At 50.9% G+C, this 18,498-nt stretch overlaps 1 protein-coding gene across 1 annotated transcript; it reads right to left on the reverse strand.

The window, feature by feature from the left end:
- Positions 1-4,542: 4,542 nt before the first annotated feature.
- Positions 4,543-16,683, reverse strand: EPS8L3 (EPS8 signaling adaptor L3; the record flags this gene model as incomplete). The annotated part of the gene is made up of 17 exons (XM_080691493.1): positions 4,543-4,732; positions 5,210-5,283; positions 5,579-5,707; positions 5,906-6,098; positions 6,591-6,637; positions 6,846-6,927; positions 12,030-12,178; positions 12,466-12,540; positions 12,744-12,805; positions 12,891-13,014; positions 13,231-13,346; positions 13,434-13,573; positions 13,928-13,983; positions 14,147-14,296; positions 14,569-14,727; positions 16,423-16,487; positions 16,653-16,683. The coding sequence occupies 17 exons, from the start codon at positions 16,681-16,683 to the stop codon at positions 4,543-4,545; spliced, it is 1,842 nt and encodes a 613-aa protein (XP_080547619.1).
- Positions 16,684-18,498: the final 1,815 nt, after the last annotated feature.

Below are 18,498 nucleotides of genomic sequence, written 5' to 3' on the forward strand. Positions count from 1 at the left end.
TTCTTCTCTGGTCTGTAGGGAGTATCAAGACCACACTGTTCAACAGAAATGTAATGCAAGCCACATATGTACTTCAAAGTTGTTTCTGCCAGGCGTGGTGGCCCATGCTTGTAATCCCCGCGCTTGCGAGGCAGAGAGACAGGAGGATCGCGCTGGTTCGAAGCCAGCCTTGCTGGCTTAAGAGACCCTGTTTCCAATTAAAAATATAAAATGGGTCGGGCATGGTGGCACACGCTTGTAATCCCTGCGCTTGGGAGCGGAGACAGGAGGATCACACTGGTTCGAAGCCAGCCTTGCTGGTTTAAGAGACCCTATCTCCAAATAAAATATAAAATAGGTCTGGGAGTGTAATATATATATATATATATATATATATATATATATATATATATATATATATATATGTCTGGGGGTGTAGCCCGGAGGTAGAAGGGTTTCCAGGAACCCTAGTACCACCAAAAAAAAAAAAAAAAAAAAAAAAAAAAAAAATTGTTTCTGGTAAAAAGAAACACATGAATTGATTATGTATTTTATATAGTCCAGGATTCCCCCACATACTATATTTTCAGTATGTAGTTAATACCAAAATTACTGAGATTTTTCTGTTTGCTTTTGTATTGTCTTCAAAACGTAGTGTGAATGTCACACTTATAAAGCATCTCGAGTAAAGCTAGCCACATTGTACTTGCATGCCTATTTACTATTGGACAGTTCAGATTTGGAAGCTTTTCTGAGGTGAGTGATATTGTCAGTCTCCTTTAGAGAAATTAATATAGCTTCTTTGTGTAGAGTGGATTGGAGAAAGGAAGATATTACTATATTTTATTATTCATTCATCCACCCATTAATACATCTGGTAGTGTTTATTAACATGCCTGTTATGGACAGCACTATTTTAGGTGTTGGGGATAGAGAATTAGAATCAACAGACAAAAAATCTCCACTGTTAGGATACTTGTATTCTAGCAGAGTTAGAAATAAACAAATATATAGTAAGTCAGTGATATAGATCCTATGGAGGGAAATAAAACAGAGAGAAGAGATGGAGCTGAGCTGAGGATTTGCCTAGCATGTGCTGGGCCCTGAGTTCCATCTGTAGCACCAGGGTTTGGGGAAGAGGGTCATTTTAAAGCTAGGTTTTATGACAGACACCTATGATTCCATTGTGGTGACAGACAGCTTTATTCGCAAATTACTGGCTAGCCTGACAACTTAACAAAATCCCATCTGAAAATAAAAGTTATAAAAGGGCTGGGGATGGAGCTTAGTAGTAGGAGTGCCTAGGTCCAATCCCTAGTACTGCCAAAGAGAGAGGGGGGTTCTTGAGGAACAAGGGGAGGTAGGGGAGCCCCAGCAGAAAAGGATTGTGTATTTAAAGTGCATTGATGATAGATCTCAGCGAGATGTTAACCTTTAAGCAAAAACTGGAAGCACATGCAGGCTCCAGTCACTGTGGGAGCTCTGGGGGGGGCTGGAGGCAGGGGAGAATTCCAGGCAGGAGGAAGTGAAGGGTCTGGGGAGTCATCACTCAGCAGACAGCACTTCAAACTGTGACACCAGAGGAGATGGCCACAGGAGTCAGAGCAGGAGAGCAGAGATGAGGCCTGCGGGTTTGGGGTGCTACGGCCCGATTTTTAGAAGCTGGGGCACAGCCGCCAGCAAAGGAGTCTGGAAGCGTGGCTGGGGAGGTGGGAGGAAAAGCAGATGACCTGGAAACTGAATGGAGATGTTTGAAGAAGGAAGTGAGCAACTATGTGGAATGTGGCTGTTGTCAAGGAAAATGGAGACTGAGAATAATAGTTGGAATTAACAACACGGTCATGGTGACCTTGACAGAGCAAGAGATAGAGCGAGGAGGCCCTTGCAGTCCTGGGAGAAACTAGACTTCCGTGTTCCTGCAGAGCTGATGAGGGGCATAGAATTGTAACCATGTGGAGGCTGAGGAAGAGGATTTGTGGCGGGAAGTGTAGAGGAACCTGGGAGTCCAGAGCTGCTCTCCTGGTTCCCGCCCAGCCCCCGCAGCATGGCCATTTAGGGCTCTGAACCTACACCTCTAGCAAATCACATTTGCCCATTAGTTCAGCTGAAGCAAACCTATGACTTTTTTTTTTTTTAAGACATTTTTCTAAAGAGAAGAAAGAGGGAAAAAAGTGAAAACACACAGGAACACATGAATTTACAACGGCTGGGTTTCTCCTCCCAAGATAACAAAAGGCCAGCCACAAATGAACTTGAGATATGGCTAGCGCCTAATTGAGCACCTATGATATGCCATGCTGGGTGTTTCATATATTAGCTGATTTCTTTAAACTTAAAACAATTTTGTGGAGCCGGGCGTGGTGGCCCACGCTTGTAATCCCCGTGCTTGGGAGGCGGAGACAGGAGGATTGTGCAGGTTCAAAGCCAGCCACGCTGGCTTAAGAGACCCTGTTTCCAAATAAAAAAGTATAAAATACATCTGGGAGTGTAGCCCGGAGGTAGAAGGGTTTCCAGGAACCCCAGTATCACAAAATAAATAAATAAATAAATAAATTGTGAAGTCAGTGCCACATCCATTTCTTAGAAAAAGAAACCAAGACCTAGAGAGGTTAGGTGAGCTGTCAGGTTCCCGTGGGTGATCTGGTCACTCAGGCCTGTCCAATGCTTACCTGTGCTAGTTCTGCTGTGCATGGATGTCTGGGCAGCCCTTGCCTCACCTCAGTCTTTTCTGTGAAATTTTGGGGAACATTGGGATAAACCCTATATAAATTTTTTTCCTGGTTCTGGAGGGGTTCTCTGCTTCCAGGACTCTTCAGCTCTGAGAGGCCCCAGGCTCAATGGATTAATATTTCTTCTCCCCATTCAAAGAAATCAACTTTTCTGGCTAAGTTTTCCCTTGACAAGTCAGACCCTAAGGGTCTCGGTTTTTTTCTCTTTTATGAGGAAAAAATTTTTGCTTTCCTATTTTATTACCACTCACAAGGGATTATTTTCTGAGGTGAGGAAGTTGAGGGAATGACATATGCAGCCTAAAAACAGCAATCAGGGCTCCAGACTATGGTGAGGTTATGGAAAATCTCAGCTAGGAAATTTAAGGGAATAGCTTAAGAACCCTCCAGGGGTATATAAGTATGTCAAACCTTATCTGTAGATTAAATCAATTAAATTATATCTCTTGTGTGTGGAGACAAGTTCATTTCATGACAGTTTATTATTATTATTATTAGTAGTAGTAGTAGTAGCAGTAGTAGTAGTTATAGTATAAGGAATGAACCCATGAGTATCCCACCTCTGAGCTATGCTCCCAGCCCTATTTTATTTTGAATCAGGGTCTCACCACATGCTGAGAGTCTTGCTAAGACTCTTCGGTTTGAGGCTGGGATCCTTCTGTCTCAGCCTCCCAAGTACTGGGATTACAGGTATGTACCACCATACCTGGCACCATGACAGTTTTGAGATTAAAGCAGGCCACTTCCACTAAAAGATATTAGAAGCTACAGACAACCCTAACTGTTCCTTTAATCTTAGAGAGAACAAGGACCCGGAGAGTGGAGTGACACAGCCAATGGGGGAATGTCCACCTTCCAGTTCCATGCTCCTGATGTGTCACTGAAGTGACAAGCTCAGGAGGAAAGTCATGGTTAGCTCACTCATCTACAGGGACAAAAGTTGCATTGAAAAGGGAAGTCACCAGGTGGAACTTGGAGCACCTGCCTTGCTCCTTCGGATCATCAACAGACCAAAACCTACAGCTGTCAGCCCAGTGTTCTGTGCCCCAGCTGTGCTGGGCGCCTTGGACGGTACTGGGAGACATCCCAGAGGGATGAGATGGTGAGCATAGCTTCAGTATAGAGTTTATTGAGAAAGAGAGTTGGGAGGGCTTGGACCATAGTTCTGAAATGCTCATTCCCAGCTCCAGGTTGCAGTGTGAATTCCCTCTCCCATTTGGACACTCTGGCCTAGTGATAGATGTAGAGTTGCTGCTGTTTTATGCCCAGTGTCCAAGCCCTTCCTGTCTCCCTGCCTTTGGCTTCCATCAGGCCCAGAAGAAGCTGCAGAGAAAGCACATGATGGGCTTGAAGATGATTTTATTGGAAAGATGAGGAACTGAACAGAATCCTGATAGGCCTAGGTGTAAATGTGTTAGGCTTAGGATCGAGGTAAAATAAATAGTAACTGGAGAAGGTCCCCAACACAGCAAGAAGAGGTGCCATTCACCACAGCATCTGGGCCCGCTCATCTTCTTTGCTGTGTGAACTGATTTGTGAGGTTTGCTGCAAACGAGGAAGCTGGAAGAATTCTTAGGACTCTACAGGGTACTAGATATTCCATCTTGCATGTGAGAAGGCCTTGGTCTTCTTGAGGGGTCTAAGCTGGTGCCTAAGGGCTTATCTGAGGGAAGAGAAAGGTTTAGATAAGTCTGGTGCCAGGCGAGGGAGCTCTAGAGCTCCCATATCTGAGTTCATGAAGCCAAACCCCTTGGAGAGATATCTCATGCCCAGCAGCGGCTACTCAGTCCCACCAGGGCTGGGCCTGCTGGCTTGGTCATCCAGCCTCTTAACTTCACCCAGGGAGGACCAGACCCTCCCTCTTGGAGTCAGGATCCTGGGGTGTCCTCACCCCCAATGTTCTCCCGACAGCCTCCAGTCGTGCCAGGACCCGGGGAGCCTCCTGTGGACACAGCATCTGTAGCTCCCCAGGTCTCATTCGGAGCAGCTGGTTCCCTGTCAGGGCCCCGAGGGTCCTCACCGTGCTGCGAACAGAAATGGCAGCAGCCATCAGTGGTCAGGTGGAAGGATGCTGGGCCTAGTATTTGGGTGGACAGGGGGCCGTCTAGACTTGGAGGTTGAGATTGCAGGAAGACTCATGGAGCGGGGGATCTGAAAGTATGGGAGTTAGTGCGCTGATTTGGCTTCAACCAATTTTAAGACTCCCAGGTTTGAAGACAGAAGAGAATGTTCTGGCAGAAAGGGGCAGCTGAGCGGGTAGCTGAGGTTCCTCCTGGGTTCGCTGCCCTGATCCTTGCTGCCTTCGCCATGGCAGGGTTCCCCACTAAGCCGGACTTAGGCAAGCCCCCTGCTTCGGCAGTCTTTCACTCAGCAAGACTGCCTGGGTGGGGCTGCCAAGTCCTGCAGAGGCCAGGCTGCCACTGTGGGGCTCTGGGTTTCTGCAGTCATCATCTGGGTTCTTTTCCAGCCCCCTCTCCATGCCTGGGGGGCGGGGCACTCACACAGGGGAGAAGTTCTCTGCCTGCAGCCAAGCGGTGACCTCCTCAGGCTTTGAGCTAAGTCGAAGCATTGGAGCCTAGTGGAGGGGGGGGGGAGAGACCATCTCATCTCAACACAGAGCCACCCAAATCAGGTCCCTCGGGGCTCCCATTAAATCACTTCTATCACCCCACTCACCCCGTGGTTTTCTGGTCTGGCAGAGACCCTGTTGTGTTCTCTGCTCTGGCCCTTTGACCAACCTGGCACCCAGTAGGCGTGCGACAATACAGATCAAATCAGACCAGGGCCGTCGCCCCGCTTGCCACTGAATCGCCCCACTCCCACCTCCGACTTAGGATTCAGGGCTTCTGGGTAACTAGGCTGCATAGTACCCGAGGGGCCTCCTGGCCCTGGCTCCCAGGAACCCCAGGATGCAGGGGCTCCAAGATGTTGCTGGGGATGTAGCCACTCTGTCCCGCCTCGTTCTTCACCAGCCACCAGCGCTTGCTGTGGTCCAGAACCTACGGAGAGTCCCCATGTCAGACCCCACGCCTCTCCCTGCCCAGCCTGCCTCCCCTCCCCCACAGAGCTTTTCCCCTCCGGCCTTTTCCCATTTCTCTTCTCCCCTCTAGGCCACCGAGGGGCACGGGGCACGCAGCTCCACATCTAGATGGCCCCATCACTGTCCCTCCTCTTTGAGCCTCAGGCCCGGGCCTCACCTCCAGCACCTCTCCCTGGACCACGGTCAGCTCCTGCAGGTTCCTTGCTTCAAACTCATACAGGACTTGCATTTTCAGGACTGGTTTGGCAAGTTTGGGGTTAGAGGCCCGGCGGCTGGGGTCCCCAGGCTGAGGGCCATGGTTGTTCGTTTCCTCCTGAGCCAGCTGTGGGGTGCTCCCCGATCTAGAACTTCTGCTACAAGAGAGCACCAGGATGGCTGGAGAGGGGTCGCTGAGACTGAGCCCTGGCCCAGCCCCAAGAGCCCCTGCTATCTCCTGGCTGCAGTGTGGGGTGACTTTAGGGGTGCCACAGAGCGGGATGGCAGGTCAGTGTTAGGTGGGGCTGGGAGTGGGGGTTTCTGAGGACGGGTGTGTGCGTGAAATGTCACTGATTTCTGAAGACATTTACAGCTATGGAGTGTTTTGATTCTGAGCTCCGCGGTGAGCGCTTTATACTTGAGCTCTGGGAAATCAGAGGCAGGTGTGGGTATGACCATGAGAAGGAGGGATTGGGCTCCAGGAGGGTTCAACATCCACTTTTGTACCCAACATAGATGAGGGTTTTGTTTACACATGTTTGTGTCCGGCCAAAAGAGAGGCCAGAGTGTCTCTGAGATGGAGGGATCTGGTGTCCGAAGGCTCAGCTCTGACCCTTTCTCCTCACGGCCATGCATTCCCTACTAACCTTAGGCCATACGGGAAAGAAATAGAGTCCTGGTGTCTTAAGGGTGCCTGTAAAGGACAGAGCAGAGAGTAAGAGCAGGAGGCAGCCAGGTAGGAGTGGGCTATCAGACTACAGGCCTCTCTCATGGCCCCTTCTCCCCACAGCCATGGACACAGGTACCCCTATAAACCCACCCATCACTTAGTTGTCACGTGAGGGCAGAAACTAGCCAGAGTCCAGGGTTTGGGGTAGGGCTCTGTGCCAGGCATATCTTACTGGGGAGGAAGACTCTGAGAACTGCCAGCCGTCATAGAATGTGGGTTGGTAGGGCAGAGGGTCATCGCCTGTCCAGTCAGCCCTGGAGGAAGAACAAAGCTGAGTCCATGTTCCCTTTGGGATGTGGTGAGGGAGAAGATTACAAGGTCTAGCCTCAGGGATCTCCTGGCCACTGGGGACATAGCCCAGGCGCACAGATGAAAGGCCCCAGGACACCCACAAAGGAGCAAACGGTTATGCATGAGCACATCCCAAGGAGTGGGGACTGTGGGCTGGCCTCACCACCGCCTGCAAAACACAGATATACCTCCACCTCCCTGGAAGACAGTTATCCTAATAGGGTGGCTTGAACTAAAGTGGTAGGGCCCAGAGCATTAAGGCCGGAAGACCCCCTTGGGGTATGTGGGGCCTTTTCTTTCTAGCTAAGTCTTACGTGGCACTTCACCTCGGCAGATACCACCGCACAGCCGCTCTGTCTGCTACTTGCCTCTCAGCCACCTCCTGGGCCAAACGGCCCTGGGAAGGGCTGAGCTGTGTGTGGCCTCTGGGTTTGCTCTGCTTGGATGGCCTTTGCCCGCCTGCCTAGGAGATGACCACTCACCTCCTTGGAGAAGGTGCGCTCCCTCCCTGCCTCCTTTCTGATAAATATCAGAACAGTCTTGGATTATCACTTTTCTCATCTATGGCACACGATTCTTACTTGTCTCTGTTTTTCACTATATTGAACTCATTAGGAGCTGTCTCCCTAGTAATGTGGCTGGTACATAGGTGGCTGCTAATGTTTATTGCAAGTAAACTATTCCCTCTTCTGAATCTTCCTCATTGGTGCTTTTTCTTTGCCTTAGAAACATGCTCAGGTCTAGCCTATTGTGGTGGTGCACGCTTGTAATCCCAGCATTTGGGAGGCTGAGATAGCAGGATCTGGCCTCAGCTACTTAGTGAGGCCCTTTGCAACTCAGTGAGACCCTGTTTCAAAATATAGAATAAAAAATAGGGCCAGGGTATACTCGGAGGTAGAATGTCTCTGGGTTCCATCACCAGACCTGCAAAAAAGAAAGAAAGAAAGAAAGAAAGAAAGAAAGAAAGAAAGAAAGAAAGAAAGAAAGGAAGGAAGAAAGAAAGGAAGAAAGAAAGGAAGGAAGGAAGAAAAAGAAAGAAAGAAAGAAAGAAAGAAAGAAAGAAAGAAAGAGAGAAAGAAAGAAAGAGAGAGAGAAAGAAAGAGAAAGATGCTCAGGGCTCAGGTCTTCCCTTCTTGTAGCTCCTCCTTCCCTCCCTCTCCTTCCTTTTAATTTTGGTACTGGAGATTAAAAACAGAGGCATTTTATCTCTGAACTATACTTCCAGCCCTTTTTAGTTTTTATTTTGAAACAGGGTCCCACTAAGTTGGAGAGGGTCTTGCTGAATTCCTGAAGCTGGACTCGAACTTGCAGTCCTCCTGTCTCGGCCTCTCAAATACTAGGATTTTAAGTGTACACCACCATGTCTGGCTTTTACAACTCCTTTTAAGCTGTCATCCTATGATCTTCTCCTTATGAAATTTTCTGAGAATGTGCTTATACACCCTGTCTACACTTTTCACCTTCGCTTTGGGTGTTATTCCTGCAAACTGATGCCTACCTCTATCATTGTTTTATTAAAATTAATCCATTTAAAATCCTGATAAACTGGGTGTGGTGGTGCATGCTTATAATCACAGTACTTGGGAGGCTGAGACAGGAGGACCACAGGTTTACTGACAGCCTCAGCTACTTAGTGAGGCCCTCTGCAACTTAGTGAGACCCTGTTTCAAAATAAAGAATTAGCCGGGCGTGGTGGCGCACGCTTGTAATCCCCGCGCTTGGGAGGCAGAGACAGGAGGATCGCGCAGGTTCGAAGCCAGCCGCGTGCGCTGGCTTAGGAGACCCTGTTTCCAAAAATGAAAATGTAAAAATAGGTCTGGGAGTGTAGCCCGGAGGTAGAAGGGCTTCCAGGAACCCCAGTACCACCAAAAAATAAATAAATAAATAAATAAATAAAATAAAGAATTAAAAATAGGGCTGTAGGTTGGCAGTAGAATGCCCCAGGATTCAATCCCCAGTACTGGAAAAAAAAAAAAAAAGCCCAATAATCCCCTGATTGTAAAATCTAACCACCGTGTATATTCTTTATCCTTCTGGATGAACACAGTGGTTAGTATTACTTAAGGCTCTGAATCATTTAAAATATCAAGTTGACTGGGCATGGTGGTCCATGTTTGTAATCCCAGTACTTGGGAGGCTGAGACAGGAGGATTGAAGGTTCATGGCCAGTCCTAGCAATTTAGCATGGCCCTCTGCAACTATTTCACAGTAAAAGAATAAAATAGGGCTGGTAGTATATAGCTAGGAGGTAGAATGCCCCTGGGTTCCATCTCCAATACCACACACAAAAAATCAAGTCATCTATATATAATTTGCCAGAAATTCACCTCTTTTTAGGGTTTTTACATCCCTTTGATTATTCTATATCCTGTGTTTCTATTGCAGTGATTCATTTCTGGTTATTTTAATAAATTATTTCTGGTTATTTTTAAGAAATTAGAAAACGTTTGTACTGGTTTGGATTCAGAATGTCCCCATGTACAGAAACAAGGTAGCAATGTTGGAAGAGGGCTTGGTGGCTAAGGAGGGATCCTTGGGTGTGTCTTTGGGATTATATCAGGTTCTCTCCTTTCCTCTCTCACTCTTGGCTTCTGGCCTCCATGATGTGAGAGCAGAGCTTTCCTCTCTCCCTCTCTTTTTCTGCCGCCATGTCCTGAGCTCCAGACCCTGGCCTCAGTGGATTAAACTACAAGACCTCCAAAAACCTGTGAGCCAATGAATCTTCCTTCCTCTAAGTTGTGTGGCCAGGTCTTCTGGATTATAGCAGTGGGAATATTACCTAAGACAACATCTAAAGGAATATCTGACTTAATATTTTATTCTTTATTAAACATGCATCATTCTATGAATACTGGAGTTTTTTCATCTTTGTGGTTATTTAAAAATTATATCTCTGGTCCATTTTTCTAAGGTCTCATTCTTGAACTAAGGCTGGGGTTTGAAATACAAAATAATATATTTAACATGCTTACTCAATGTTAAAGTAGCTGGATAAAAGTACTTGAGATCCTTTTGTTTGTATATAGATATTATACAACCTCTGTTTTCTCGTCTCGCTAGTGCTAGACAGGTGCCAGGACTATCTCCACAGACAATGTAAGCCCAGCACAGCTATGGGGTCTGGTGAGCTCCAATCCTGGCTTACAAGAAATTCTGGAAAACTGAACAGTACTAAGATATGGGAAGTTAAAAATATTTTTATAAAATGTTTCTTTTTAGTGTTTAAATCAAGAGAGCACATAAAAATAGATTAAGGTTTAAACAATCCAAGTATCCTTTGGCAAAGGAATGGATAAACCAAATGTGGCATATTCATGCAATGGAATATTTTTCAGCCATAAAAAAGAGGGGAGTTTTGACACAGGCTGCAACATGAATGGCATTTGGACAGGAGGCCACACTAATGAGAACCACAGAGAGGGAGAGCACAGTCCACAGAGGCAGGCAGCAGGCCCCCAGGTGAGAGCTCGGGACAGCTGTGTGGTAGAACATGCTGAGCCAAACCAGCCATTTGCAAAAGGAGGGATAATATCTGACTTCATTTGTATGAGGTCCCCAGAAGTATATTTAGAAAGACAGTAAAACGGAGGTAAATGAGCCAGGCAAAGTGGCTCAGACTTGTAATCCCAGTACTTGGGAGGCTGAGACAGGAGGATTGCAGGTTCATGGGCACCCTCAGCTACTTAGTTTGGCCCTCTGCAATTTAGTGAGACCCTTTTCAAAATAAAGAATAAAAATGGGGCTGGGGGGATAGCTTGGAAGTAGAATGTCCTTGGTTCAATCCCCAGCACTACGAGAAAAAAAAAAATAGAGGTAAATGGGCTGAGGAGGGGATGGGTATAGACCTTCTGCTTGGGGTGATGAAAAGGTTATGGAAAAAGATGATGGTATTGCTTGCACAACATTGTTAATGTCCTTAATGTTACCAAATTATACACTTAAGGTTTTTATATTATATACATTCTACCACAATAAAAACGTATTGAACTAATTCATGTCTTTAAATAAACCGAACAAAAACTCCTTTGAATGGGGTTGAATTGGAAGGAAGAGGTCATTAGGCAAGAAACATGCTAGAAAAACTGGCTTATTTCTCTGTTGATGTGTCTGTCTTTCTAGCACCCTCTCCTCTCTTGGCTTTCTTCCTTTTGGTTCTCCTTTTAACTCCTTAAAATTTCTTTTTGCTTCTTAACTTTTTCCTTTCTCCACCTCCATGTAACAGCTTCCAGGGCTCATCATCTCCCATGGGCTAGAACACACCGTGCTTGTCTGGCTCCTACTGAAGTGCTCTCCCTGCAAGCCCAGCTAGTCACACGGGCACTTTGTGTTCTACCGCACAGCCCGTCTAACACTCACCTGGGGGCCAGCACCTGCCTCTGTGGACTCCTCCCTCCCTCCCCATGGCTGTCATCAGCATGGCCTCCTGTCCAAATGCCCTTCTCACAGGTGCGCCAGCTTGGGATCTTGGGAGCCTCTTCCTCTCTCAACACCCTGCCAACCGGTTGCCAAGTCTTATTGATGTTACATTTGCAACTCTCTTATGTCAGTAATGCTTATATTCTGGTGGATTCAGACAAAATTTTCACTTTGGGCTTGACAAAAATGACGACGTATAGCAGAAGGATGGCATCTTTCCTTTCTTAAGAATTGTTCTTTTTCTGAGATAATGCCTTTCCTTCAGTGGTGGGTAAATATGGTCTGGTCTTTTCTTTTCTCTCCTGGTACTGGGATTTAAAGCCAGTGGTGCTCTGCCTCCAAGTTACCTCCCCTGCCCTTTTCATTTTGAAACAGGGTCTTGCTAAATTGCCGAGACTAGCCTCAAACGTGTGATCCTCCTGTCTTGGCCTCCCAAGTACTGGTATTACAGGCATGTGTCATCATGACCAGCTTGTTTTGTTTTTAACTGGTCATACTCAGCTTACAAAAAAGTTAGAAACTCAATGTAGAATCCCCCAGTTGTTTTGAAATCTTTTTGGTTTGTGACCAGGTAGTGCCTGGCTGCCTCTGTGTCCTGCCCCCACACCCCTCAGCCCCCACATGCAGTTCAGGTCTTGTCTTTACTCACCAGCTGGTGGTCCAGGCCACACCTAGCCCCCTCCAGAGCTTATCCTCCATTGGGCTTAGACAGGACTGCAGCAGGTCAATGGCTTTGGGGGTGAGGAGGGGTGAGACCACTTGGGCTGCTAGGTTAGCCTCAGGGCACCGGGCCAGGATCTGGGGGAGGGATGGACAATGTCAAGAAACCAAGCCCAGATTGGGGAAGAGGGCCCAGAGTCCCTAGCCCTACTGGGTTGCCTCAGGGGTGTCCCTCAGGGCCCTGATGTTTTTAGTTCTGATCCCTGTTGGAGGTGCTGGCACAGCAGGGGTGGTATCTGGGGGTCTAGGAGGAGGGTGTGTTGGGTTGAGCGAGGGCAGTGGCAGCCTCCTGTTTCCCCTGCTACCCTCCCCTCCCTCAGCCTTCCTCCCTCTGTCCCCCTTCACTGCCCCCCTGCCCCACTCACAAAGCTCAGAGTTTGGAAGAGGATGTGCACGAACTCAGGGGCACTGGTCTCCTGCAGCCTGATGGCCAGTTTTCCCTGGGGACACAGACCAAGGCCTGTCACCACCCTGTATCTCACCACCCTGTACCTTCACCAGGACCCCAGCACCCCATGATGGTTTTGCATTTGGCTGGGAGCCTGGCACTCTCCAGAAGTCCCCAGAGTGGGAGCAGCTGGAGAAGGGAAGGACCCGGGGTGTCTGAGACCAGAGGGCTGAGGGTCTCTGGGGAGCCACAGACCAGGAGATTGAAGCTGTACTTGATCTTTTGGAAGCAATCGACATACTGCGCCTCTGTTACTCCTGTGGGAGCAGGGACGAAAGTCGAGGGTCACGATCATCCTAGACACGTTTCCCCTTCTCCCCTGGAGGGGCCTTCAGCACTCACCTCTCTGAGCCTTACTCTTTTTAATCCCGGTTTTTTTCTTCTTGTTATGGCTGGCCTTTCCCTCGGTCTCCTTCAGCTTTCCCACGAAGAGCTCGATGTCCCTCAGGACATGATTCAGCACCTCCTGGCCCCCGAATAACCCATGGCCTTGAGCAGGCAGTTAGGCCCATCTTGAAACTTCCAGCCAGGGGTCTGACCAAACCTCCCTGTCCCTCTGCAGCCCAGGCCTACCCTGGCCACCCCAGGGTCCCTAACCCCGTTGGGGGAGGAGGAGGGCTAGGCGACCCCCCTCACCCTAGGCCCAGAGAGCCGGAGCAAGTCCCAGACCACCTGCAGTTACCTCATCCCTCTCTGGATCCTCAGGGGATGGGGACCGCTGTGGAGGAGGTGGTGTGAAAGCTCTTGGTTCTCGGCGACTGGAGTGGTGTGGCGGGGGCCTTGGGGCCAGTGGAAGGCCTGCAATGTATGGGGACCAGGAGCCTAGAGCATCTTTGACTTTCAGTGGAAACCTTTTTCTCCACCTGCCCCACTCCCAAGACTCACTGTATTCTGGGGTCATTCTGTAGGGCTGTTCTGGAGGGGGGCCCTGCTCCAAAGGAGGTGTCTGCTTCACAGGGACTGGCCTTTCCAGAGAAGCCCCCCTCCATCTGTTCTGGCCTGGATGAAAGGCTCCAAACCGAGGTCTGTTGAGGACATGGTGAAGGACATATCTTTAACCAGGTTTTGGGGACAGGGACCCTGCCCATACCTACCTCTCTCTAGGAGGCCCACCCCTGCTCTCTGGACTCCATCTGGACCTTCCCTGACTTCCCTAGGGCCCTGGCCCTCCTAAGTCCCATAGGAGTCTCCAGGGGTAGTTTCTAGTGTCCCTTGGGGACCTAGCTCCTTCCCCACACCCATCTCAAACCGGGCACTTTCTCAATTCTAGGCCTGGGTTGGTTGGGCCACAGGCTCCTGAGTGGTCCACATGGAGGGCCAGGGTCTGGGAGAGGGATGGACTGTGTCTGGAAGTTGGGTGATGGGTTGGTGGGTGCTACCTTTGCTCCAGCTCCTCCTCTAGGATCTTTTGCAGGCTAGTCTTCAACCTCTCTGCCTAAAAGAAGCAGCGGTCAGTCAGGCTGTGTGTGTGTGTGTGTGTGTGTGTGTGTGTGTGTGTGTGTGTGTATGTGTAAGAGAGAGAGAGAGAGACAGAGAGACAGAGAGACAGACAGAGAGACAGAGAGAGCCATTGAGCCCCACTCCTGGTGGCCACTCACCCCCACTTCCTGGCACTGGAAGAGCAGAGTGCTAGTGGTTGGCAGGCCAGACTCCTGCACAGTGATGGATAAGACAGAGTTGTAGGAGCAGGTGTTGAGAGCCACATCCATGGTCTTGATGTTGTCCAGGCGGTAAGAGTCCAGCTCCTCCTGTGCCAGGTGGAAAGGTCAGCTGTGAGGCTGCTGAGATCCAGGTTAGTGCCTGGGAGCCCTCAATGGCTTTGCCCTGCCCTCTGATGGCCTGGGACTGGGATGTCATCTACCCTGACTTGTGCTTCTCTCCCTGGGCCCTGTCTCCTGTCTCTTGCTAGGCCTAACATGGGGGGTAGAGCCGGGGAGCTTGCTCTTCTGCAGCCCAGGTTGGCTGCCCTCCCCCCCCCCCTGCTGAATTCTGCCAGGGGTGGGGTTGGGGGAGGGCTGACCTTGGTCTCGATGTCCAGCAGCTGGAGCCAGCCATCTCTGACCTGCAGGATCAGATCTTGGCTCCACACCCGTCCCTGTGCGTCCATCTCCTGCAGCTTCTGCAGGGCATCCTTGGGCTCCCGAACTTTCTGTGTCCCCAGCTTACATGTCATCAGATGCTAAGGGAAGAGGCAGAGAGCCGACTGGAAGATAGTCTGGGGAGGGGTCCCTGGTGGGGGTGGGTGGAGAAGGCAGCAGAGGAGGAAGGCATGTCCTGGGTCGCCCGGTGGGGGAGGTCCCAGGGTCCCCATATAGCTCCCTTCAAGGACAGTGTGAGGGCGTGTAGAAGCAGTCTGGCTAGCTAGGGGCCGCCAGGTCTGTCTGGAGCTGAGGGCCACACGAGGGATTGTAGAACTCCAAAGGAAGCACAGTTTGGGTGGCTGGACGGTGCAGGATGTAGGCTCCAAACGCCTGGTGGATAACGCCTGAACTCCTGCATGGGCTGAGGAGCCTCGGGTTCTGTCCCTGGCTGCCTTGCTGCATTTGGGAGCCTGCCTGCCAGCCCTGCCTGCGCTCTTCCCCATTCCCACACACCTTTCCTGCCTCTGCCGCCAACCCACCCCCGCGGGGCTCTGCGGAAGGCAAGCTGTCCTCTCTGATTCTTACCACAATGATCTCAATCTCCCATGAGCCCTTGCATGCTGCTAGCCTGATCATTTGGTGGGCACCCTTCTCTATGGGACCCCTTCCTCCCCCCTCCCCCCTTGGCCTCCTGCCCCTTGGCCCTCCCCCAGACCCCAGCCTGCCTGGTTCAGCTCCTCTCTCCGTGTTTATGCTGCCAGCAGCTGGGGACCCCAATGTCCTGTCATCCTTGCTTTCTGTGAAGCCAGTTCCCAGCTCCCCAGTTCCCAGCCCCCACCCATGAAGAAGCTAAATGCTCCCCGCCTCTCCCCTCGGTCCCAGGAGTCCCATCTCCACTGCCGCATGGGGTGTCCAGACCCTGGCTCCAGTGCTGCTCCCTGCACAATCCCCATTAGAGCCCTAACATGTGGGCTGCTAGGAAAGGAAGGCTTCTACCCACACGGTGTCCCCAACCAACTCCTCCGCCTTGCATCTTCTTCTAGCCTGTAGCCAGTGCTTCGTTTTCACAGTGGTGTTGACAGCCCTACAGGTCACTAGCTCTCAAAGTGCCGGTCATCCTCCTGGGTGAGCCCAGCAGCCCTCGAGCTCAGCCCAGACACTCCCCTCTGCCACAGTGCCCTCGCCTCTCATTCTGGGAATTGAATGCAGAGACAGGCTACCTCAAGATACACCCTGAACTCTTTTTACTTTTTACTATGAAACAGAGTCTCACTAAGTTGCTGAGAGTCTTGTTAAGTTGCTGAGGCTGGCCCTGAATGTGCGATCCTCCTGGCTCAGCTTCCCAAGTACTGAGATCGCAGGCATGCGCCCCTGTGCCTGGCTGGCCTCTCAAGCTCCAGAGGGCTGCAGACCTCCTGCCTTCCTTCAGCCAGGCAGATCCTGAGCAAAGAGCAATGCCTGGGAGATGGGTGTGGCAGAAGGTGTGACAGAAACTGGCGGGCTGAGTGAGTGGTTGTAGGTGTCTCCTGGCCACTCTCCCTACTCCATCCTGTCTGGGGACGGACACCCCCCCCCCCCTTAACCTCCAGCTGGGCTTGTTCTGCCAACCCCCGACCCCCTCATCCTGGGCACTTATCAGGTGCTCATTTGGGCCGTAGATGGGCTGGATCCGAGTCCATAGGAGTCCTCCTGGTCAGGCTCTTGGCAGGGACACAGGTTGTGACAGTGCTGGGCAGGGCAGTAGCCACACAGGAGTCCAGATGTAGTTGGAAACCGCCATCCAAGGCACTCACCTCCACCCTGTGCTGCAGGAGGCTGGGCTCTGCAGTCAGGCCCTGGGAGTACTCCTTCCGGTGCACTGCAGGGTACAGAAGCCAGGGCAGGAGGTGGCAGAGGGATGAGTTGAGGCTTGGGCAACTGCAGGGGCAGTCAGGTAAGGAGGGAGGGGCCAGAGGATGGGGTCAGGGAGCTCAGCTCAGGGGGGCCAAGTGGAGCAACGCACAGGGGCTGGGAGACCACTTACAGTAAATGGCTCTGCTGCTGGGCCGAGACATGGCGACACTGCCAAGGACAGGACAGCTGCCTAGAACTGCAAGTGAACCAGAGATACCATCAGAGCTGGCGAGGGCAGTGCCGGGGGGCACAGCAGGGGCAGGGAGCTGCTTCTGCCTCTGGGGCAGACCCAGGGCTCCTGGCTGCAGGGTGCATTTCAAAGCCACCGCAGCCAGCATCCTCCCCTGAAGAGCACTGAGGCTGGGTGGTCCCTGATGACCCTGAGCCTGGGAGGACACCCTGTGGACTCCAGGGCACATGAGGCCTCTTGTTATTTGGGTTCAGGACCTGCAGGTGAGAGATCTTGGATAAGTGGGTCATACCTGTGTCTGTAGGGTGGGCAGAGGGCTTTGCGGCCTTCCCCATGAGAGTGAGCCCTCTTGTCCAGCCCTGTTTCAGTTCTGCTGATGGGAGGAAGCTAATGTTAGCCCATGACACGCTCTCAGGAGTGTGTGTGTGTGTGTGTGTGTGTGTGTGTGTGTGTGTGTGTGTGTGCCTGTGCGCACGAGCTGGTTGATGATGGGGCTCTGTGGGACTTGTCAATGACCTGCATTTCCCCAAATGTCCAGTGGATACTCCTATTTCTGTGCCTTCACATACGCCTTATCCTCTTCCAGATATCCTCCTGCTCCAACCTTTAAATCCAGCTCACGGGTCACCTCCCTGGTGAAGCCCTCCTTAACGACCACCCTGCCCAGAGTGCCCTCCGAAGGCCACCCTGAGAGTCTTGAACATTCTTCTCTGACAGCAGCAGCAGCAGCAGCAGCAGCAGCAGCAGCAGCAGCAGACTGCTGCCACCCCTCGTGAACACCGTGTCATCCAACCCTCACCACCACCCTTTAGTGCTTAGTCACTGCTGAGTGCTGAGCACAGTTCTACTGGCTTTATCTGCAACAACTCAATCTTCAAATGACCTTATGAGGTGGGTTCTATTGTTATCTCCATGTAACAGATGAGGACTCTGACTCTCAGAGAGGCAGCAGGCCTGGGGTCGCAGTAATTATCTAATAGAGAATGAACCCGGGCCTGTCTGGCTGCATACCCCATGAAGTAATTGTTTATAATGTGCCCTTGTTGCTAGGCAGTGAGTTGGCACAGAGGGGTCTAGAACACATATGGGCTGAAATGAAAAAGAACGACATGGGTGCGTGTACATGCATGTGTGTACATGCAGGGTGGGGGTGAGGGTTAGACACACAGACCCAGGGTGCGTGTGATGGGTGCGCATGATCTGAACAAAGCACGTACACGTCCTGCATGGGCGTCCGTTGTGTGGGTCTCCCTGCATCTGCAGGGTGTACTGAGTGGTACAGAACCCTGGAATCTTCTGGCAAAATGTAAATGAGCACCCACAACTGGTCACCAGGACTGTTAGGAACATATAAGGGGATCTGATCAGATGACTCAGTGATGGGAAATCAGTCGCCAGTGCACAATCATGGAACGTAGCTGAGGCTGTTTCCTTGTTGGGGAGGGGAAGGGGTGCTGGATCCTTCCCACCTCCCCCAGGCTGTGACACTCACTTCCGGCTTCCAGACTGGAACAGAAACAAGGCTGTCCAGTTCAGCCCCTCCCTGCTCCCCAAACAGAGGGTCCCTGTGGGCCCCTGTGGGCCCGTGGAGGTGGAGAGAGAGCTGTTGATAGAGAAAGCAACCCCGGAAGAGGGAGGGGGCCTGCTTTGGCCTGCCTGGCTCCTTATGGCACCGGAAACAGCGATAGCCCTGCCCCCTCCCATTTGTCCTCTAAGTGCAGGGGCTTGGAGAAGGAAGGGGGATCTACCTGGAAGAGCCCCTTGCTCTGCTTCCTAGCCGGCTGGC

This window comes from Muscardinus avellanarius, assembly GCF_963383645.1.
Source record: "Muscardinus avellanarius genome assembly, chromosome: 3".
Classification (NCBI taxonomy): Eukaryota; Metazoa; Chordata; class Mammalia; order Rodentia; family Gliridae; genus Muscardinus; species Muscardinus avellanarius.